This window comes from Acipenser ruthenus, chromosome 25 (genome assembly GCF_902713425.1).
Source record: "Acipenser ruthenus chromosome 25, fAciRut3.2 maternal haplotype, whole genome shotgun sequence".
Taxonomy (NCBI): Eukaryota; Metazoa; Chordata; class Actinopteri; order Acipenseriformes; family Acipenseridae; genus Acipenser; species Acipenser ruthenus.
Window position 1 is genome coordinate 13,012,807 of NC_081213.1, and position 23,666 is coordinate 13,036,472.

The following is a 23,666-nucleotide window of genomic DNA, read 5'->3' on the forward strand; positions in this document are numbered from 1 at the left end:
GGTACTTTACCTAGATTGCTCCAGTAAAAACCCAACTGTATAAATGGGTAATTGTATGTAAAAATATTGTGATATCTTGTAACAATTGTAAGTCGCCCTGGATAAGGGCGTCTACAAAGAAATAAATAATAATAATAATAATATTAAAACTGAACAAAATGGCCCCAAAGCTTAGTGGGAAAAGCCAGTGCCTTCAGGGCAGGGAGCTACGTCCTTGCAGGCACCAGTCTAGGCTGCTGGCTGGCAGGGCGCCCAGCAGCAATGCAATTGGCCAGTTTGCTGGTGGGGAGGTTTTAATTTCCTGGTCAGGGATCTCTCCTCCTCTATGTTCATGACTTAACCCTGTCTGTCAAGCGCTGAATTGCTGTCTGTGTGTGTCTCTGACGACAAGGGATTTCTCCTCCTCTCGGTGCACAGCTGACCCCTGTCTGTCGAGCGCTAAATTGCTCTCTGTGCATCTCGGTGCTGACAGCTGTTCTTCCGAACCAGTGAAGCTGTTGGGCCCAAAAGTCACCCTCGTGTCAGCAAGCCAGTAGCCACACAGGACAGTTCATACAATTAAAAATGTAGAGGCAGCTTTTGCCAAGAAACAACATCTTCTGAACATAGTTATTATTTAGTTAAACTGTATTGTTTCTTTCTGTAATAATTTTTATATATGAATCCTAAGCAAAATAACAACATCCTACACTTTGGCCTTGACTTAAGTTTAGTGGTCTTGGTGCCCTCTACACATGTATTGAACTGTAGTCTATTTTGGCCTTGGCCTTGCCCTTGCTTTTGCCAGTTGAAAGCCCTGCTATTGTAAGAAGAACACATTGTGGAACTGGTTTAAAAAGTACCTCCTCTCCTCTCGGGTCTGTTTAAAGCAGTCCCCTCATAACTGCAGGGTTATATTAACACTGCATGGTGAATGTTGTGTTGACTGTGACATTGACTTCTGACGTGACATGGCTGACATTGATGTCATGTGACTTCTGTTTCTGGCTTATAGTGTTTTGTCTTAATATTTGGTGCACAGCTGTATACCAGAATTCTCAGTTTAGTTCCATTTCTATTGTTGTCCAGTTAAAATGATCAGTTTCCCTGCCGCATTGTTTTACAGAACTGCACGCTTTGAGGTGTGGCTTTACAGCTGGTACACAACTGTTGTAGGATTTCTTCACTCCAGTCCCATTACTTTCACTGTCATGCTGCGTTTAACCACTGCTCACAGCATTGACACAGAGCTGCGTTTAACCACTGCTCACAGCATTGACACAGAGCTGCGTTTAACCACTGCTCACAGCATTGACACAGCAGTTTTTCTCCCATGTTTAACTCTTTGCGGTCCATTTATTAATCGCGCGTCAGGCACGTCGGGTCTAATTAATTTTCACACGCGCAGTTAATTTTAGACGCGCTGTTTAAAAGTATTTTTTTCCACAGTCAAACGGGTTTAAATGGCCCTGCATATCAACAAAGCACTCACTAGGCATCTCCAGCCCCACCCCACCCTTTCGTTTGCTATAGCGTTCACCTATGTAAGAAATAAATAATAATAATAATAGTCGTACATACCGATCGATCATCTCCGGATCACTCATTTTATCACCAAACTCCTCAATAATGCGATCCAAGTCATTATTTTATTACTAACATCTCAAAAAAGCTCTGCAAATGTCTGTGTTTTCTGTGCGCTGATTCAGTCAGCCAACTTGTTTACTTACGACCCGCCCCGTTATCTGATACCAGATACCATGTATGACTATTCATGAGATACGCCTTTTTTTTTTTTTCGACTTGTCTCGGCTCTTGTCGCTCCCACTCGGCAATTGAATGGTTTTCTCTGCTTTTTCCGGAGAAAAAACGACTAGAAACCCGTTTTTTGCGTTGCTATAATGATGTCGGACCCAGTCCGACAAAGGACCTGTGAGGAATAATTGCAATGTTGGACCCAGTCCGACAATGGACCGGAAAGGGTTAAACTAGTCCATCAGAGATGCCACTCCCTTACATTATGCTCCTGAGGATGCTTTTGCTGTTAAACAAAATAACCCACATTTCTGGTAGATGTGCTTTTCAGTTGAGTAAACTTTAATAGAGTAATGGTATAATGGTAATGAGTGACTTGTTTTGTGAATATAAAAATGATCACCTTGTACTCTGCAGTTGAATAAATGATCACATAATTATACACTGGCGTTCCTACCTTCAGTTTCGACTCAATCCAGCTCTGGTTACCAGTGAAACGTGTTGGGTAATCAGACCCTACCCCCGTGGACATGGGTGTAAGGAACACCCCTCTCTGCCTGAGGGGAAGCTGACTGTCTGTGTATTTGTCCAGCATTACTTGGAGAAACGTCGGCAATCTTTTTTTAAACTCTCAGTTCAGGGCTGTGCCAAATGATTATTTGTGTTATCGAATATTGAGTCAATAAATCCAATACATTTATTCAAATAACTCACAGGAGAACCTTTTTAAAGAGATTCTTTGTTCTATATATGTGAAACAGTACAAAGCATACCTGAACTTGCTACGTGTGTGCGGACTGTAGTTGCTTTGAACTGGAAGGAAGACTGATGAACGAGGGCGTGGAACTTGTTTACTGCTAATGTTAACGTTCACTGTTTTTTAGGTGCTTGTTAAACCTCTGGAAGACAAAGGATTTCTTTTCCTGCTTTCATCCTCCCAAATGGTTTATAACGGTAGGTGTAATCTATCATGAATAGAAGGATAATGCTGAAGATGTGCAGAGTGCTGTCTCTTACAGTAGAGTAATCCTACCCCTTGTCCCTGGTTTTTTCAGAGTTGAAAGGCGAGCAGTTGAGGTGTCTCCAGGCGCTGTTTCTGTTCCAGGAGCCCCGAGATGTGGTGAAGGCTGGTGAGTGGTGGAGCTCAACTGTTGGAATTGTTATTGGAGCCAAACTTCTCACATAGAGTAAAATTACTTTTTTTTTTTTTTTAATTAATTTTATACATTTCAAAAAAGTGTGTGTGTTCTACATTATCTCTAAACCACTGCGCATAATTTTGTTTAGCAGCAGGTTAATGTTTTTGATGTTGTAAACATTTTAAATGGCACACAACAATGAGATGGGAAGTAAATGGTAATGTGAAGCATTCACAGTGAAAACATTTCCTAAATGAATTTTGATTTAAACTTAAGTTTTAAGAATTCCTCTTGGTATTGTGTCTTTTTTTTTTTTTTTTTTTTTTTTTTTAAATTTAGTCGTTGCTAATTATTTTTATTATTTTCTCCCAATTTGGTATGGCCAATTATTTTTTTTATTATGCTCAGCTCACCGCTACCACCCCTGCGCTGACTCGGGAGGGCGAAGACAAACACACACTGTCCTCTGAAGCGTGTGCCATCAGCCGACCACTTTTTTTCACACTGCTGACTCCCCATGCAGCCACCCAAGAGCTACAGCGTCGGAGGACAACGCAGCTCTCGGGCAGCTTACAAGCAAGCCCGCAGGTGCCCGGCCAAACTACAGGGGTCGCTGGTGCGCGGTGAGCCGAGGACCCCCTGGCCGACCTAACCCTCCCTTCCCCCGGGCGACGCTCGGGCAATTGAGCACCGCCCCCTGGGAGCTCCCGTCCTCGGTCGGCAAAGGAATAGCCTGGACTCGAACTCGCGACGTCCAGACTATAGGGCGCAGCCGGCACTCTACGCAAGTGCTTTTACTGGATGCACCACTCTGGAGCCCCGGTATTGTGTCTTAAACCAGCGGTTTGTCAGTCACAAACTGGTGTGACAAAAAATACATTAAATAAATGGGGAGTTCATTTGCAGGGCTCTAAATTAGAAAAACACAATCAAGATTGCAGGAACATATTCGCAACATACTCTCTATATATATATATATATATATATATATATAATATATGCTCTGAGCACACTCTTAAACTCAGGGGAGACGTTCAAGGAGGACAGAGATGTTTTAAACTCCTGTAGTGGTTTTGTTCATGCACTGGGCGGGCTATATGTCCAGACAACTTTAATATTCAAGAATCACAGAGACTCATTTAATTTGAAGTTTTGTTGAATCAGAGCAGTAGTAGTGCTCTTTTCAGTTTGTTAAATACTTTAAAAATTGGATTGGTTGGTTGCACAGACCACCGTAAATCCCAAGTAAAAAGCAGTCTGGGTGATCCAGTGCTTTTACAGGTTTAACAGCATTAGTACTTCAGTACAATAATACAAATATGGTTATTATATATTTAGCTCTTAGGCTATAAAATGCATAAAGCTAAACACCTACCGCTAAATTGTAGAACATCTATGTGTATCTATCTCACTCTCAAGACTAAAACATAATTTCTATACCTTATAGCAATGCATCAACATAAGAGATATTCAATTCAAATATATGCTTAGGTTCCAGTATATGGAAGTGTAGTGTAGGATATATTGAAAAATAAAAATTGTCTTCAAAAGGCAGAGACTTGTGAATACGACCAAACAGCAATCAGTTTTTCAGAGATCTTCAGAGCATGGACAACACAACTTGTAGTTAGCAAGTCGCGCGATACTTGACTGGGGTTTTGCCTAGGTTTTTATAGGATTTCCCCTCTATTGAATACATCAGAAGTCCCAAGTAAATCTAATCATCACTCGGCCTTGACATTTCTTATCTTTAAGTTAATGATACATTCTAGAAGGATCTGATCAACTCCTTTTTCAAAATTGATTGGATATACTTCTTGCCAAAAAATATTGGAACATGATTTCATCACTCTCTTTTTCCAACTCCTCCTTTTTCTAAAAAGTTAGGTGGACCAAAGTTCACAGAATCCTGGCTATAATATAATATAAGTATACAGTGCCTTGCAAAAGTATTCAGACCCCTGACAAATTTTCTCATATTACTGAATTACAAATGGTACATTGAAATTTCGTTCTGTTTGATATTTTATTTTAAAACACTGAAACTCAAAATCAACTGTTGTAAGGTGACATTGGTTTTATGTTGGGAAATATTTTTAAGAAAAATAAAAAACTGAAATATCTAATCTAAACATAAATATTAAACCCCCACACATTAATATTTGGTAGAGCCAATTTCCGTGTACCATTTGTAATTCAGTAATATGAGAGAATTGGTCAGGGGTCTGAATACTTTTGCAAGGCACTGTATGTGTGTGTATATATATATATATATAATATATATATATATATATATATGTAATATATATGAGGTGTTTTTAATATTTAACACCAGCTCTATTTGATTATATTTAGTGGAGTCAAAAATATGTCCCTCTTAGCTGAATATTATGCTACCTTTTTAGTGTGTTGTCAATGGATCAGTTTAACTTCATATACAAATGTGTGTTAAGAAAATATAGGACAAAGACTGCCTTTGAATAAGCATACAGTGGTTAGTTCCATTTAAATTGAAGCAATAATAAACATGTTAAGTGTAATAGCCTTATTTAACTGTGCCATTCTTGGACTATGCCTGACCGCTCTTTGTTTCTAAAAATTCGCCTGCACAAGCAGGATCCAGACACCCTGTTTACTTGCCAAGACTGTTTTGATTAACATGAAACCCCATTGTAAGCACTTCTCCATATTCACAGCATGAAATCAGTTTTTTTCCCCCAAAGAAAGTCGCTACTTATTTGATAAGAACTGTGACTGGACACAACTCCCCCACGTGGAATGCTTGCTTTGACTACAAGGTTTTCTTATTATAGAAAGACCGTGGATCCAAAACTGTGGACTACAAGTAAATCTCACTTTGACTGCCAACAGAACCTTCCATATCCAGCACCGCTGCTTGCAGGCAGATAAGGGCAAGGCTATTTTTCTGTAGGTTTTTTGTGTACTAAAATTGTTGAATACAGTTTACACTTTATTTGTCTAATATTACAACCTAACAGTTCCTGTTTTTTATTGCAGTAAAACCATTATATAAACTAAACTATTTATATTTTTTAATTTAATGGATATTGTAATGTCCGAAAATATTTTTTTAGTTGGAGAAAGAAAATGAACTAATTATTTTAAATAGATTAAATTAAATGCTCGCTACAGTCTATTTGTATTACAGTAGAGCCTTAAACAAGCAAAAACACTTGTTAGTTTAAATATTATGTTTCTTATTAGATCAAAATACTTAACATATTTCTCTTCAGAGAGTTTTGTCACTATTATTAGATCAGAATATATTTTTTAAAACCTCTATGCTTAGTAACAACACAATAAGTTTACTAATTTGCAATACCTAGCCTCCCTGTTTAGTTCCCCCAGAGGCCTGCTTCTTTCAAGGTTACAGGCTTCCACGCGCAATAGTCTGACTGGCTTCCAAGAGTGTATGTGTACAAATAACAAAGGCACATAGACAAGCTTTTTTTCTAACATTATTATTATTTGTTTATTTAGCAGACGCCTTTATCCAAGGCGACTTACAGAGACTAGGGTGTGTGAACTATGCATCAGCTGCAGAGTCACTTACAACTACATCTCACCCGAAAGACGGAGCACAAGGAGGTTAAGTGACTTGCTCAGGATCACACAATGAGTCAGTGGGATTTGAACCGGGGACCTCCTGGTTCCAAGCCCTTTTCTTTAACCACTGGACCACACAGCCTCCTATTAACACTTATTCAGTTTTCTTAGTTCAAATCATTGTAACCTGTTCATAATTTGCTGCAATATTTATGCTGGTTTTATATTCTTTAAAACACAGTACAATTATTACAATATTCTGACAGTGTCAGTTAGTACTGAACTTCTTTAGTTTTTACCTGTAATATGTTCTTTCAACTGTAATACTGTTCTTTGTATAACAGTTTAACTTTAAATGATTTTATAACATGTATTTCTAATTCAGTTACTTTAGTATAACGGTTACTAATATTATTTTACTGAATTAAGTCTGATCCCGTTCTCTGTTCATACAAAATCCAGTTGAAGCAGGTTTTACGACATCCTAACCTTTTTCCAATTTATTGGTGATGATTAATATGAGACATGAAGTAGTGAAAGTAAAGTGTACTTTTTCTCATAAAACTGGAATATGTTAACAAGGCCTTATGATAAGAGTCTGACAAGTTTAACTCCTACCAGCAGGTGCTTTCATAGACTGCACACAATAACTATCCATTGTTTTCTGCGGAGTATGGCAGATCTTTTTGAATGGAACATATACAGTATTATTATAATTATTGACAAAGAGTATATCATATTTCAATCAATACAGGTTAGTTTAAGTCATCCAATAACTCAGCACATTCCCAACAGGATTTGAACTCTGTGCCAGGCTCAGCTCGGACTGGTTCAGCAAACACCCTGACAGGCCTGTGCACATCTGCTAAAAATATTTAAAACACATTACAGTCATTACAATATTTGTTGCAGTTTCACAGATGTTCAATTTGTTTCCCAAAGATCGGCCTGCTTCCAGTAGCTGTGACAGTGTTGGGTCAGTTTCTGCTCACAGGTGTGGGTGACAGTCTTTAAAAGCCTGATTCCTGCAGAAACTTCAGTCTTGTTAGCTGGGCTCCCATCTCTACATTCTCATTCCCATCATCAGTGGGAAGACTTCAAATAAGAGTCAGACATCTTGATCTCATATACCTTTCACTCAAAAAAGCTTCTTGCACTTGTACAAGGGAAGGGTTTTAGGGTCACTCCGTGACAAAGGGCAAGGCCAGAACATTTCAATACATTTGCCACCAAGGCCACAAAAGGCCACTAAACTTAATTCAATGCCAAAGTGTAGGATGTTGTGTTATTTTGTTTAGGATTCATGTATAAATGTAATTTAGCCACAGAAAGAAACAACACAGTTTAACTTATTAACTGTGTGTGTGTGTGTGTGTGTGTGTGTGTGTGTGTATATATATATATATATATATATATATATATATATATATATATATATATATATAATTATATTTTCTACACACAAACAGAGGTCGCGTTAACACAAAATTTTGTGCCCTAGACGCAAAAAAAAATTCACGGGACGCACAGAGTGGAAAGGATCGCAGACATGAGTATTCGTGGTAATCTATTACACTGCAGCAATGACCGTAAAATACTTGCTTGTTTAAAAAAATATAACAGCATTGATTAAAGTACACTCCAGTCATGTAGGTGGCAGCAATAAGCCTCATATTTGGCTTTGGCAGCAATATTAAGGATATTTCCTTTTAAGGCCCTGTCCACACTACATAACCGATCTCGAGAACCGTACTCAAAAACGTTTCAATGACTCCAGCTCAAACTTTAGCGTCCACACTGAAGTACCGTTTCATGTTTAGTCGGGTGTAATGCGCGCGCGTGCACACACTAATACTATTAGAATAGTTTGGTTACAGTTCCTAGCAGCGCATGAACAGTGGAAATTAATACGTTAGTATCCCACCATGCACTGTATTTCATCAAAATAATGTGTTATGCCCCATATTAACAGAGGTCCATATTGCTAAGAAATTTTGGTAAAAGTATTTTGGAAAAAGTAGATGTGAACACACACAAAGTAGGGCTTGAAGTTTTTGGGTTTTATTTAAATCAGGTGACAAATTTAGCTGATTCTGTTTCATAATTAAACATAATTTGCAAAACTATCTTTGCTTTTGCCATCATATCTTGCCTGAGCCCAATTCTAATTTTATTTCAAACAGAGCTGACAAATTATGTGAATTGTTCATCCCCGATCCTACTTTTAACTCTTCATTTCATTTTTGCAGTCACTTAATTTAACGTTGTGCTTTTGTTATTTTCCGCACTAGTATAACAGGGATGCCCTCAGCATCTTCAGGGGATTTTCATGAAGATTGCTCATCTGCACCTCGGCCATCTACTTCTGACTACGAGTACTACAGTGACCGAAGCAGTTGCAAGCAGTAGTAATGCACAAAAACGCAAATGAAAAATACGTTCTTATAATTTTGAATGGGAGATGAAGTATCCGTGGCTTCTCAAGACTGCAAGGTGTACTGTGTGTGAAAGAGCTGTGGAGCAAAAAAACAAACAAAAAAAACATACGCACAGATGTACGGTTGCTGTTGGAGTGCAAGAAAATGTTAAAACACACATAGATGGAGGCAACAAACAGTGCTTAGAATCCTGTCTCGTTGAGATGCAAACAGTCTACTGTTAGTATATATAACAGAAAAAAGTGTTTATATGTATATCTGTACACACAGTGATTTTTTATTTTTAAACTACTACGTGCCATAGAGTTTAAACTTTCATAAAAATGTACCAAAATGCACATCCCTGGAGTTTAGTAGCCTTTGTGTTAAAATGTATATCCCACGTGCAGCATACAGAATGAGTTGCTGGGTTGCATTGTACTAAATCTCTATTGTAAGATAGATAAAAAATTATAATAAACACTGTAATGCAATGTAGGGATAAACATTTGTAAATTACCGATCAGAAAACATGATCAAATTTTGCACTTTTTTTTTTTTCTTGCAGATTGTGCAAGGCTTTCAGCTATTTTTTTTTGTTCTGCTCTCTTCTGAGATGGCATTATTACACATGGTAGAAATCCATGTGCTTGAAAGGGTAGTGTGTGGTTTTTTTTTTTGTTTTGTTTTTTTTTTCCTGCTGATGCAACTTAACCATGCAAACCATGTTGTTGTTTGGATCCAAACACTTCCTGACACAGGCATCTCTAGTTGCTGTAGCGGAAAAGACACTGCGGCCATAATGGCCGTGAATAGACATACATGTTGAGGGGCATTGGTACCATTCAGCATAGTGAAAATTGTAAAGGGGTACTTAAGCTGACACCTTAAGACAGAAGGGGTACAGTTTAAAAAAAACAAAACACTGGCCTAGTGGAATGAAATTAACATACAGCACAAGGAAGTGACCTGACAGGAAATGGCAGCAGCCACCTTGAATTACATGAATAATTACATTATCTGCACATCCAGAATTAAACATGCTGAGAACCAATTGCTCCTTAAAATGTAAATGTAATCCTTTGATATTGTGTTTTAATTATTTTTTTTATTTTTTTTAAATCAGCAAAAAGCTGTGCAACGGCAGCACCCCAATCAACCGAAGGCACGGAGGAGATTATGCCTCATTTGATGACGTTTATTCCTGCTCTCCACTACGGCCTAATGAAGTCCCGCAACAACACTTCCACACCCCCGAACATTGCAGTGGAGCGTTGTGCGAATGATTACCTGAGGAATCTGCCTGAAGGAGGGAGGAAACGGATCAGGGAGTTTGTCTTGTATGAGTATGACCAGAAGCTGGACCATAAAAAGGCTTTGTTCACTCCACCATACGTAAAGACAAATATCGATAAGGCTCTGCACTTCTACCTATACGAGTCCAACGCCTTTAAGCTGTCACTATCCCGAGTGAGGGAGATGGTGGAAAGCTCTCTCAGGGTCCCAGAGTGCAGCCGGGAGGGCTCCGAGGGCAAGTGCGAAAGCAAGAGGCTTGGCCGGGGGAATGGCTCGGAGCATGCGCCGCTGTCGCAGAAGACTAGTCACAATGCGATGGACGACCCGGAGAAACTCAAGGAGCTGATCCACCTGATTCAGAGCAGGAAAAAGCACATGGGAGAAGGGGCAGAGAGCGAGGAGTTCAAGAGCGTCCACAGTCTGAAGAGAAAGCTGGAGGGGGACGATGTCGAAACTGCCTACAAGCACTTGAGGACATGGGCCGGGGAGAACGGAGAAGACCTGAAAGGTGAGCTTGTGTTCGTGGCAATCTCCAAAAACAAGAGTATTGATGTATGACTTTGCTTGACTCCATCAGTGACAGTCCAGGTCTTCGAGTTCTCTTGACTTCACGTAGGAGGTAGTACTGGTTAACTGTTACTAACATGATAATAATGACCCAAGGAAAGAGATATTGTAGTATGCTATGTACTTCTGAATGTTTAGCAAAGGAGTGCTGTGTTTAACATGCTAGGTTGGGTTTGTTCACAAAGAGTTGGTGTGATATTTATTAGCTTTGCACAAGTCTAACTTTTTTTTTTTTTCTTTTTTTTTTTCTTTTAAAACATCAGTTTGGAACATTTAATTGCTCTTACCTGCACATGTCCTTTTCTCCTTGATAGTTTTATAAAGTCCACTTCAATAGCAATGCAGGACAGGCACAATTTTCATGTTTCGACACACCAAGTGTAACGCTACATAACTGCTGTGCAGCATTTGTTACAATACCCAGTTCTATTTTACTGATTTTGCTACAGTGACCTTTTTCTAACTTCTTATGGGAGATAACTAGTTGATGCTTTGAAAAACATGTCCATTGAACTGCACTGACTGGCCTGTGTTCCTCGTTCCCAGCTGATGTCGAGCAGTCTCCTGATTCCTCCTCTCTCATTACCTGTCTGGGTGGTCAGGACACTGACCTAAGGAAGCAAGACCCCTCCAGCACTGTGGCTGCCGACACCCAGAGCCTCATCCAGCTGCTCCTGGACACCCTGACCAGCGCTGGGGGTGCCTCGGCTGTGGCCCTGTTGAACAAGCCCCTGGACTCGGGATGTGCTCAGGAGCCCCCCATGATGCACGGCTATGAGGATTCAGAGAAGGAGGGGGCCCTGATGGCAGCAGATCCCTCCAGTACGTGCAATGCCAGTGACCTCCGCCTTGCCTCTGGGGATGAGAGGAGTGACGGGAAGGACAGCTCTGAGGTAGACTCCTTTCTTTGACATTATTATCCAGTTTTTACTTGTATGATGAACTAGAACTGTACATGTTGTAACAGTGTTACAGCTTCAAGTTCTCAAGGACATTTTTATATTTTAATCTGAGCAGCAATTGGTAGCAATTTCTAGTTTTTGGTGCAGACCCAAAACTCACTGATAATAGTGGTGGTAGAGAGGGCGAGGGGCTTGTGATACGGATTGAGGCAAGGTCTTATCCTTTACTAGAGTTAAAGATGGGTTTTTGAAATGGCTCTTCATTGCATCCAGGAGCAGATGGCTGGCAGTGTGAGCAGTCTGGAGGGCTTCAGCCCCTGCTCCAGCACGCAGCTCGAGCAGACACACCACAGGGAGCAGGGGGCCAGGCTGCCAGGGGACAGCAACATGGCTTGGAAACTCATCCCAATAACAGGTGAGCAAAATACCTTCACATGCTGCTGGCATCAGGAGAACATGAAACACAGCAAACCTATATGACCCTTATAAAAGCTTCCCATAGTAAAAGCATAGCAAAGTGTAATAAAAGCATAGGGAAAGTATAGTAAAGCACAAAGAGGTATTGTAAAATTGTATGGTAAATGATAGGCAAGTTCATAGTATAACAATGGGAAAACTGCAATATTACTGTGCAAATTTTAATTTGGTAAACTTATACAAGGGGAACTGAGGTGTTGTACTAAGCCTTCATCACTCTTCATTCAAGATTTGCTGAAGAGATGAGGGAACATTGTATTGTATATGAATTATACTAATGGTTGTTCTGAAGAGCAATAGTCCCTGGAGTGGGTGCCTTGAACAGTTGAAGCTGATCCCTGAAGAGTTCTAGATGTGCAGTGCTGCTGTTTTCAGTGTCTTACAAAGTGAGCGTATTGTTGTGCTCGTGTTGCAGGTATGAAGTCACAGACGTACCGCCTAGCTCAGGAGGCTATTAGTCCTCATGACCCCCGTGTGCTGCACAGCCAAGACTCTTCTCCCTTGAAGTTCACCCAGGTCTCTTCCCCGACGCCAGCAGAGATGCACGAAGATGACAAGGACGCTGTCCATCCAGGCTGGTCCAGCTTCACCGCGGAGTACATCTCTGCTGAACCCAGAGACGTGGAGAGCACTGTCTTCCAAGAGTTTGGGGGCTTTACCACTAAAGTCCAGGAGCTTCTGAGGCAGGAGAACGTCTTGTACAGCACAAAGTCGGTCGTTTCCATCCCTGAGAAGCTGACGTCTGGGTTTTCCAAGTGCGTCCGAGTCCGGGAGCCGCACGTCCCTGTGCAGAACTACGTCGACAAGCTGTGTGAGAAGATGAGAAGTTTGGTGGACTCTGAAAAGCTCAGAACTGCTGCCAGATATTCTCAGTTAAGCAGTTCTCCTCCAGAGCAGTCCCTGCAAACTGGAGCTCGACTCGGGACAGTGACGAACACGCCGCAGGTCCAGATGGAGCTGTCGCAGTCTCCCAGTAAAGAATGTTTAAAACAAGATGAACCAGAGCCTGAACAACAGAGCCTGAATGTAAACCCCGCTGCGCTGAGCGTGCCGTCCCTGGATACTGCGATGGAGCCTGAGCCTGCAGCGGTGGCAGGTAGCCGAGATGGAATGCTGCCGCTGGGGGAAGCTGCTGCTCACTGCCCTCAGATTTCATCGGCTGTTCAGGCTCCAGCTGCTTTCAGTAACCTCATCAATCAGCTCAAGCCAGAAGTCTTCTCTAGTTTGGTCAAAATCATCAAGGATGTGCAGAAGAACACTTTGAAGTTTTATATCCACGCAGAAGAAGAAAGCACTGTGTGCACTGAAATAAAGGTATGCACCGTCTTCCATCCAGACTGTGGCGGTGTTCTTTTTCTGATCTCAGTCGAGACGGGCAGAAGTACTCCTGCAGTTGTTCAGATCATTAAAATACAACACTTTGGCCTGGCTTCACAGACACCGAGCAGCACTAAACCTGGACCACCTTATCTGGGGTTACATTACCTAGTCCAGGATTAGTAGTAATCAGAGTCTGTGAAACCAGCAATTTATCTTTTACTTGGCAGCGAATCATTTAATACTCCCTATGTATAGTTGGAGTCATTCTGGGTTTTCCTGTGAGCCCTAATTGTAAGATGCTTGTAGAAGGTTTTGTGGGGTCTCTCACACACACTCAAAGCTGGCATTGTCCAAAATGCTATGCAGTTGTAGTCTTAAACTATACTCTATGCTTAAATACATGAATGAAAACAAATCTAGAAAGGAACATACATTGATCATGGTGTGGTTGGTGTGTGGACAAATGACGATGCTTGTATTTTAAATCTCCCAACTAAGCACAAGCTTAACGTAAAAAAAAAAAAAACTAACAAAACCAAACAAGCAGTGGTTCAAGGCCACGTGAAAAGCTATTTCCTATTTCTCTGCTAAAGTTTCCCGAAACATTTATAAGAACCAAAACTAGACTTGCAAATGGCAATTGTATCCATTATATTAGTTTTATAATGTTAAAGATGAGATTGTTACTGTACCACGATTCAGAAAACTTACATTAACAGCAATCTCCCTCCTGCTTGTTATTGCCCTGTGCTGCTTCACTCTATAGTGGGGCTACTTTCTCTCAAAGCTGGTTTTTAATTTAGAGATTCAAAAGCCAACAGAATAAAGATCTACTAACCAATCTGTGATAACAATTTTAATTTGCATTTCTGTTTCACCTCATCAGCTCCAGTATTACTGTGATGGTCAAAGCAGTGTGACTAACTCGAGCAAACTTGCAACCGCACTTCCCACTTTAGCTTGCAAATAGTGTAGTGAAGGTAACTTATTAGGTAGTACAGTCGTCTCCAGCTAAGAGAACACCCCTTGGGAAGCAAGTGAAGTGTTCTTATAGCTGTGTTCTCTAGACGGAGTTAGCCACCAGACACACTATGAATCCGTAAATAAACAAATAAATACATATGTGTTACTTGTCATGATGCACATGCATCGCCATATGAAATAACTGAATAAGTAGAAAAGCTATAGGTAAGTGTATGTTAATAAACCTATAATAATAAAGTAACAGACAAACTAATGTTAATAAACAAACTGTCAAACTAAGTTAACACAGCACCCCTACACGTTCAAAATTGAGCATTAATATACAAGACATGCACATTATTATTTAACAGAATGGAGAACAGGAAACACCAAATTTGCTCGACAACTTGTGTCTGATTTTCAGGTTTTTTTCAAAAGCTCGAGCAATTTCCAAAGTTTTGTAGCAAGAGAAACTGGCACATTTTGCTGTTTGTTAGCATGTCAATGTCGATGATATGACAGGGCTTCTGGAAAGATTTAATAAACCAGTCAGTGTGCCTCAAGACACTCTCACAATAACAAGATTGACTAAACCATGTTAGTTTAAGTTTGATAATGATGATGAGTTATCAGGTTACAAAACAGTGCTGTATCAGTTGGGAACGAATCGCTATCGGTGCCAAGAAAGTGTTCTTTTAACAAAGTTCCTGTTCCTTTAGCCGGAGCATTTACAATGGGGGAGAAATCAGTTTCACCAGCTTTCAGTGTGTTCCCTGAGGCGGTATTCTCTTAGGAGGTGTTCCTATACGCGGAGACTACTGTACCTACTCTGTCATGCAAATAACTTCCCAAAGCGGTTGTACTTGCTTCCCCCGGGTATTTATTGAAACATACTTTTAAGGAAAAATATACATCGTAATCATTACAACCAATCAGTTTGCTCCTTGGCCACAGAAGGACATACTGTCCATCACCGCCTCTGAGGAGGCGGGTGAACAGGAGCTGGCGTTCCTGCCTGAGGACGTGGAGTCTGACCGCGCATCCCCTACGGTTAAGCTCTCCCTGTCAGCGGAGCTTCTACCTCTGATCAAGTTTGCAAGTGCCCTGGCCTACAGAAGGTGGAACAAGGCAGTCCATCTTCAATGATGAGCCTACCATGTCTCCCGTGTCCCCCCTAGTGCACCTGTATCTTTTTGAAATGCAGTCCTCCTGGGATCATCTGGCAAAAGCTCTTGCTGTTTCCCCGGTCGATGGATGCTCTAGGGTACATGATGTGGAAGCTGGGCCTGGCCCATTTTCTGCTGGTAGCTTCCATTGCCACCTTTGTCAGAGGACGCTACCTGCCCCAAGCGCGCCTATTTAGCCAGTGCATTCTCTGCAAGGTTGGGCAATTACAATAGCATCCTGGTAGCATACCAGTGCCATTTGCTGAGGTCCCTTTTCAGAGAACCACAGGCCCTCACCACAACAGTTGGATGAGCTGCGCCTTGTCCATGTGTCCAAACTCAGCGGGCGGGCTGTGGGTAGGAACCTGGCTGCACGTACGCAGCTTTGGCTTTCCCAGGCACGCATGTACTAAAAGCAGGAGTAGTTTTGTAATCCTAAAAGATTATTGTAGACTGTACACTGTTGCAAAATTATATATATATATATATATAGTTCTATTTTTACTACTACGATCTGTATGTCTAACTTGTTCACTATTGTGTGTGTTTTGTTTTGGTCTTTTTTTTTTCAGGAATACTTGATGCGATTAGGAAACGCAGAGTGTAACCCACAGAATTTTTTGGAAAAGAACAGCTCTTTAGACAAGCTGCTGATCATAATTCAGAATGAAGACATTGCTGCTAACATCCATGAGGTACTCCAGACAAAGAGGAGGCTATTGAGGGGGGGTTCAATGTTGAGACAGCCTACAAAGCGTGTCCTGAATTCCATGGTCTTGCTATGACCAACAGTTTGATTGGTTTGCTACTGTTTTACGTGGGAATCAGCTGTGAGCAATTAAGAGAACAGAAAAATGTGAAATACTGAAATAAAACCTATTTGTTAGGTTGTGGTTTAACAGGACTCCAATAAGAATTCCTAACAATCGCACTTGTAAACCAGTGATTGTGTGTTGTATCTTGATACAGCCCATATTCACTGTTTTTTTAAAATGTGTATTTCCTCCAGATTCCCGCCTTGGTGTCTTTAAAGAAGCTGCCGTCGGTCAGCTTTGCTGGTGTGGACAGCTTGGATGATGTTAAAAACCATACATACAATGAGCTCTTTGTGTCTGGTGGCTTCATTGTATCGGATGAGTCTGTTCTGAACCCTGACGTCATCACTGTTGGTAAGAAAGCAGAACCTGCAAACAATACCTTTTTATATTTGTAGGGCTTCGGTGATTTCTAAGACTGCACATAATAATAAAATAATAATAAACTTTATTTATATAGTGTCTTTCATGCTAAAAGCAGCTCAAAGCGCTTTACATAGAAAATATATTTAAAAGAGAAAATAAACATGTATACTGTAAAAGAGAATTTAAAAAATAATTAGTACAAAAGTGATAAACAATGTAATACAAGCTAAAAGAACTTTCATTTTAACCATCAGAGGTAGCAGAAATCATTATTATTATTATTATTATTATTATTATTATTATTATTATTATTATTATTATTATTTGTTTATTTAGCAGACGCCTTTATCCAAGGCGACTTACAGAGACTAGGGTGTGTGAACTATGCATCAGCTGCAGAGTCACTTACAACTACGTCTCACCCGAAAGACGGAGAACAAGGAGGTGAAGTGACTTACTCAGGGTCACACAATGAGTCGGTTGAGGTGGGATTTGAACCGGGGACCTCCTGGTTACAATTCCATTTCTTTAACCACTGGATCACACAGCCTCCACAAAAGTACATTCCATTTAAAAAGGCGGCTGTAAAAATGTGTCAAGTCTTGTTTTAAAAATTGCCATTGAGGATGCATCTCTGACAGAATGACAGTGAGTTCCACAGTCTGGGAGCATTATAACAAAAAGCAGCCTCTCCTTTCCTTTTGCGCTTCACCCTTGGAACACAAAGTAAGTCACTGTCAGCTGACCTCCGTGTACGCGCAGGATTATACGCTCACATTATTATTATTATTATTATTATTATTATTATTATTATTATTATTATTATTATTTATTTCTTAGCAGACGCCCTTATCCAGGGCGACTTACAATCGTAAGCAAATACATTTCAAGTGTTAAAATACAAGTAATACAATAAGAGCAATAAATACAATAAATTTGTTCAAGTGTGACAAACCACAATTCAATAATACAGCAGATAATAGTGATAGTTACATCAGGATATGATTAAATAGTGATAGTTACATCAGGATATGATTAAATACAAAATACTACAGGTTAAACACTCACATCTCGGTGATAGTTCGGTGCTTGGCCATTAAGTGCTTTAAATGTTAATAGAATTTTAAAATCAATCCTATAACAAACTGGAAGCCAGTGCAGTGACGCCAACACAGGAGTAATATGTGCCCTTTTCTTTGTTTTAGTTAGAACTGCTGCAGATGTGACAGAGCATTGCAGTAGTCCAATCCTAGATGAAATAATAAAGGCATGAACTACTTTCTGTGCATCAGATAATGAAAGAAATGACCTAATTTTAGCAATGTTTCTCAGATAATAAAGACACTTTAGTAATTTTGTTTAATATGAGATTCAAAGATTCGCTCAGAATCAAATGTAACCCCCAAGTTTCTCACATTGGATTACAAATTTGAAGTCAGGTTACCCAAATCTATTTTTGTCAACTCTATCTGTTTCTGAGAACCTATTAATAAGACTTCTGTCTTATTTTGGTTTAATTGCAGAACATTTTGAGAGGTCCAACTTTTAGTATCAGCAAGACACTCAAATAAAAATAGTAGCATTGATATTGCCTCGTTTAACAGATGTAGAGTTGTGGGTCATCAGCATAACAGTGAAAGTTCAACCCGTGTTTACGAATAACCTAGTGATAACATATATAAGGAAAATAACCATAGGACCGAGAATGGAGCCCTGAGGGACACCACATATAATATTAGCCAGTCCTGATACAGACTCCCCCACAGTAACAAAGTACCGTCTGTCGATTTTAGATATGATCTAAACCAGTTCAGCACAGTTCCAGAGGCACATTCTTTAAGACGATTAATTAAAATTGAATGATCCACAGTATCGAATGCAGAACTCGGGTCTAAAAGGACTAAATCAGATATAGAGCATTTGACTCTGCACTCATAAGCAGATCATTTGCAACCCTAACCAGAGCAGTCTCTGTGCTGTGATTTGAACGAAACCCTGACTGAAACGTCTCCAAAATTAGTATTACTATCAAGGAAACTATTCAAAAAGGAAGGTTTGAAATAGGTCTATAATTACTCCGAATTTAACTATCTAAATTAGATTTATTAAGTAGGGGTTTCAACAGGGCAGTTTTAAAAGCAGATGGAAATATCCCTGTTGACGGAGAACTGTTAATTGTAGTTGGAGCACCATTGCACAAGTCACTGAACACGTCCTTCAGCAATCTAGCTGGTATCGGATCCAAAGAGCACATAGCAGATTTCATCTGCATTACTATCGGATTTAGCTCTTATACATTGATCAAAGAAAACAAGTCCATCGCTGATTCAACCAGTCTAACTGGCATGTTTGAATCGGTCATGCCGTGAAATTTGATCCCTGATATTCACTATTTTTGTTTGAAAATCTTCACACTTAGTAACTGAGGCCTCAGTGTCAGTGGGAGGATGAGGGATTAACTAGCCTATCGATTTGTTGAGAAATGGACCCTAGTTATTCTTATTTACTGCAATAAGATTAGAAAAATAAGTGCATCTTGCTGCTCTTAATAAAGCTTTGTTGTACTTCAATAAAAGTTGTTTCAAAATATCATAATGGATTTGTAATTTTGTAGCTCTCCATGTACGTTCTGCCTTGCGACAGTCTCTTTTCACTTGACAGTTAAGAACGCGTTTCTTAACAGTATGTACCACACTCTTTCTTGATAAGGGCAAAATAGCCTAAAATAAAATGCAAAAATGATCAGAAACAGTAAGATCTATAATGGAAGAAATATGAACATCTAGCCTTCGAGAGATGACCAAATCTAAAGTGTGACCACGATTATGAGTAGGCCCTGTAACATGCTGAATAAAATCAAGGGAATTCAAAAGCCTTAATTCCATGGCCGTTGTATCAGATTCATTATCAATATGCAGACTGATCCCCAAGCAGTAAAATCCTGTCATAATTAGCAGATAATATAGACAGGAGTTCTGCAAATTTAGACAGAAGGCATTGATTGGGTTTTGGAGGGCGATAGAAAATTACAGTAAGAACTGGAAGTTGACTATTAACTAATAAAAATAGATTGAAATGAAGAGTACTCCTCCTCAGTTTTTTTATTTACAGTTATAATCTTTATGAAATATACTAGCAAGTCCACCCCCCCCCGCCCCATTTGAGCGTGCTTTTTTGGAAAAGGTATAATTCAAGGGAGAAGCCTCAAGGGGGGATATTATCATCCATACTGTGCCATGTTTCTGTTAAAAAAAAAAACATCATTGATTTAGAGGCGCTTTGTTTGACAGACTGAGTATTAAATAGCTATGTGTTAATGTTGAACCTGGTCAGGAAACCTGTATTTTTAAAAGGTGTACTTTGTGTTCAGATACAATGGGGATGGAGGATGAAAATACCATTATTTTAAAAAGGGAAGCCTTGTCGTAAACTGGAAGGCAGGTGGAGGAACTGAATCTCATGTCTACTGAAATGTGGAAGGAAATCAGTTGGAGTAGTGCTTTAAGTGGCAGACAGACAGATGTTTCTATTTTTCATCCCTTATTGACACAAACAAAAATAACTCTAGGGTCCTTTTTAAGCACACATGCCTGTCGATGAAGGCTCTGCCGTGTGGTAGTTGACAGTGACGAGCCGAAGGGAGGGCGCTGACGAAGCTCAAAACTACTGTGGTTAAACCTCTGATTTAAAAACCAACCCTAGACCCTACAGTTTTAAAGAATTATAGACCTATTTCAAATCTGTAATTGCTAGCAAAGGTGCTAGAAAAAGTAGTAACCAACCAGCTCAATTTGTTTCTTGAGGGTAACAAAGTGTTACATTTCAGTGGATTTTCCGTTGTGCGCACAGTACAGAGACTGCGCTCATCAGAGTGGTGACTGAATTACTGTTAAGATTTACTCTAGCTGTGTATTTATTCTGATGCAGTGGACCATAACTTTTTAACTGATCGTCTCAAAAGCTGGGTCGGCATGTCGTGTACTCTCTTGAAATGGTTCAAGTCATATCTCACTAACAGACAGGAGCTTATTTCATTTGGAGACTCTGTGTCTGGATTGTCAAATGTTGCTTGTGGCATTCCCCAGGGCTCTGTACTTGGACCCATTTTCTCTTGTACATACATTATTACTGCTGGGTGAGAGAGTTCATAAACGTGGTGTTGTCTTTCACTGTTATGCAGATATACACAGCTCTATATCACTATAAACCTGGTGCTGTGACTGTCAGCCTTGACAGAATGCATTACTGATGTGAAGAAGTGTATGTCTCACAAATGTTTACAGTTAAACTCTGAGAAGTTCTGTTATTAGGGTCTCGGGCGCAACTAGAAGCCACACAATCTTTACAAATCGATCCGGGCAATTTAACAGCTAACAAAAACACGTGGAACATTTTGTGATCTTATTTGTCTTTTGAGTCTCAAATTTGCAGTGTCTCCTTTTTTTTACCATCTGCGAAACATTGCTAAACTTGGGTTATTTCTGTCATTGTGAGGAGGAGCAGAGAGGGGGTGTAGGTAGGAGTGGGGCAGTGTGGTGAATATAAGAATTCCTTATACATCATGTTTTCGATTCTTCAGTGGCAGGCAGTGACATTGGTTAAGATGTGTCTTGACAATTGACTTGTCTTTTCAGAAAAACTGCAGAGTTTCCTTAATTTTTTGGAGGAACGGAACACTCAAAGTAACTGGCAATGGAAAATCCACTTCAAAACACAGAAGAAGCTGAAGGAAATGGGAAGGTGAGTGAACAAGCATTCAAAAAACAGCTATCTATTGATTTTGGTGGTCATTGACCAATCCTTTAACCCTTTGCGGTCCATTGTCGGACCTGGTCCGATATTGCAATTATTCCTATCTGGTCCATTGTCGGACCCTGTCCGACATCATCAAAAAAACGCAAAAAATGGGTTTCTAGTTGTTTTTTCTCCGGAAGAAGCCGAGAAAGCCATTCAATGGCCGAGTGGGAGCGACAGGAGCCGAGACAAGCCGATTTAAAAAAAAAAAAAAATGGTGTATCTCATGAATAGTCATCCATGCCCCTGGCATTACATAGGGGCGGTCATAAGGAAACAAGCTGAATGGTACTTGGATTGCATTATTGAGGTGTTTGGTGATAAAACGAGTGATCAGGAGATGATCGATCGATCGATCGGTATGTACGATTATTATTATTATTATTATTATTATTATTATTATTATTATTTATTTATTAGCATATGTGAAAGCGATAGCGAACGAAAGGGTGGGACGGGGCTGGAGATGCCTAGTGAGTGCTTTGTTGATATGCAGGGCCTTTTAAACCCGTTTGACTGTGAAAAAAAATACTTTTAAACAGCGCATCTAAAATTAACTGCGCGTGTGAAAATAAATTGGACCTGACGTGCACTTAATAAATGGACTGCAAAGGGTTAAAGCTCAGATTTATCAATTGGTTGACCACCTTGTCAAGGTAAAACTATTAAGTGCATTTTAGAACACCTATATATAATAGCTGGTTTCACAGGCCCTGATTTTAGTGCTAATCTTGGATTACCTTGTCTAAAGTAACACTAGATAGTCCAAGACTAGTGCTACCTGGGGTCTGTGAACCAGCTGTCTGTGGTTAAGTGGTGGGTGACCTTGATATCCAAACAGAGATGCTTATGATGTTGACATGGATTAACGAACGGGCCTGCATGCATTCTCTCACTTTCTCAGGATGAACTCCAAAGTGCTGAGCCTCCTGACCCTGCTAAACTCCTACCAGAAGAAGCACCTGGTAGAGTTCCTGTCCTATCATGAGTGCGACTCACAAAGCCGCCAGGCTCCGGAGCTGGACTGCCTTATCAAGCTGCAGGCCCAGAACATCCAGCGCAGACACGTGGTCTTCCTCACAGGTACCTTCAGCAAGCAGCTCCTAATAGAATATCACACGGGTACCTTCAGCAAGCAGCTCCTAATAGAATATCACACGGGTACCTTCAGCAAGCAGCTCCTAATAGAATATCACACGGGTACCTTCAGCAAGCAGCTCCTAATAGAATATCACACGGGTACCTTCAGCAAGCAGCTCCTAATAGAATATCACACGGGTACCTTCAGCAAGCAGCTCCTAATAGAATATCACACGGGTACCTTCAGCAAGCAGCTCCTAATAGAATATCACACGGGTACCTTCAGCATGCAGCTCCTAATAGAATATCACACGGGTACCTTCAGCATGCAGCTCCTAATAGAATATCACACGGGTACCTTCAGCAAGCAGCTCCGAATAGGATATCACACGGGTACCTTCAGCAAGCAGCTCCGAATAGGATATCACACGGGTACCTTCAGCATGCAGCTCCGAATAGAATATCACACGGGTACCTTCAGCAAGCAGCTCCGAATAGAATATCACACGGGTACCTTCAGCAAGCAGCTCCGAATAGGATATCACACGGGTACCTTCAGCAAGCAGCTCCGAATAGGATATCACACGGGTACCTTCAGCAAGCAGCTCCGAATAGAATATCACACGGGTACCTTCAGCAAGCAGCTCCGAATAGAATATCACACGGGTACCTTCAGCAAGCAGCTCCGAATAGAATATCACACGGGTACCTTCAGCAAGCAGCTCCGAATAGGATATCACACGGGTACCTTCAGCAAGCAGCTCCGAATAGGATATCACACGGGTACCTTCAGCAAGCAGCTCCGAATAGGATATCACACGGGTACCTTCAGCAAGCAGCTCCGAATAGGATATCACACGGGTACCTTCAGCAAGCAGCTCCTAATAGAATATCACACGGGTACCTTCAGCAAGCAGCTCCGAATAGGATATCACACGGGTACCTTCAGCAAGCAGCTCCTAATAGGATATCACACGGGTACCTTCAGCATGCAGCTCCGAATAGAATATCACACGGGTACCTTCAGCAAGCAGCTCCGAATAGGATATCACACGGGTACCTT

General features: G+C 40.5%; 1 protein-coding gene across 2 annotated transcripts in view; it reads left to right on the forward strand.

Annotated features, from left to right (window-relative positions):
- LOC117414019 (protein TASOR-like) overlaps window positions 1-23,666 on the forward strand; it is a 48,449-nt gene that overhangs the window by 19,134 nt on the left and 5,649 nt on the right. For both annotated transcript variants that reach the window (XM_058999302.1, XM_058999303.1), the window contains 10 exons: window positions 2,619-2,688; window positions 2,790-2,864; window positions 9,984-10,661; window positions 11,267-11,613; window positions 11,896-12,037; window positions 12,515-13,413; window positions 16,121-16,243; window positions 16,558-16,717; window positions 21,364-21,469; window positions 22,428-22,606. In XM_058999302.1, the coding sequence (XP_058855285.1) occupies window positions 2,619-2,688; window positions 2,790-2,864; window positions 9,984-10,661; window positions 11,267-11,613; window positions 11,896-12,037; window positions 12,515-13,413; window positions 16,121-16,243; window positions 16,558-16,717; window positions 21,364-21,469; window positions 22,428-22,606 (2,779 nt within the window). The remainder of the gene's footprint in view (window positions 1-2,618; window positions 2,689-2,789; window positions 2,865-9,983; window positions 10,662-11,266; window positions 11,614-11,895; window positions 12,038-12,514; window positions 13,414-16,120; window positions 16,244-16,557; window positions 16,718-21,363; window positions 21,470-22,427; window positions 22,607-23,666) is intronic.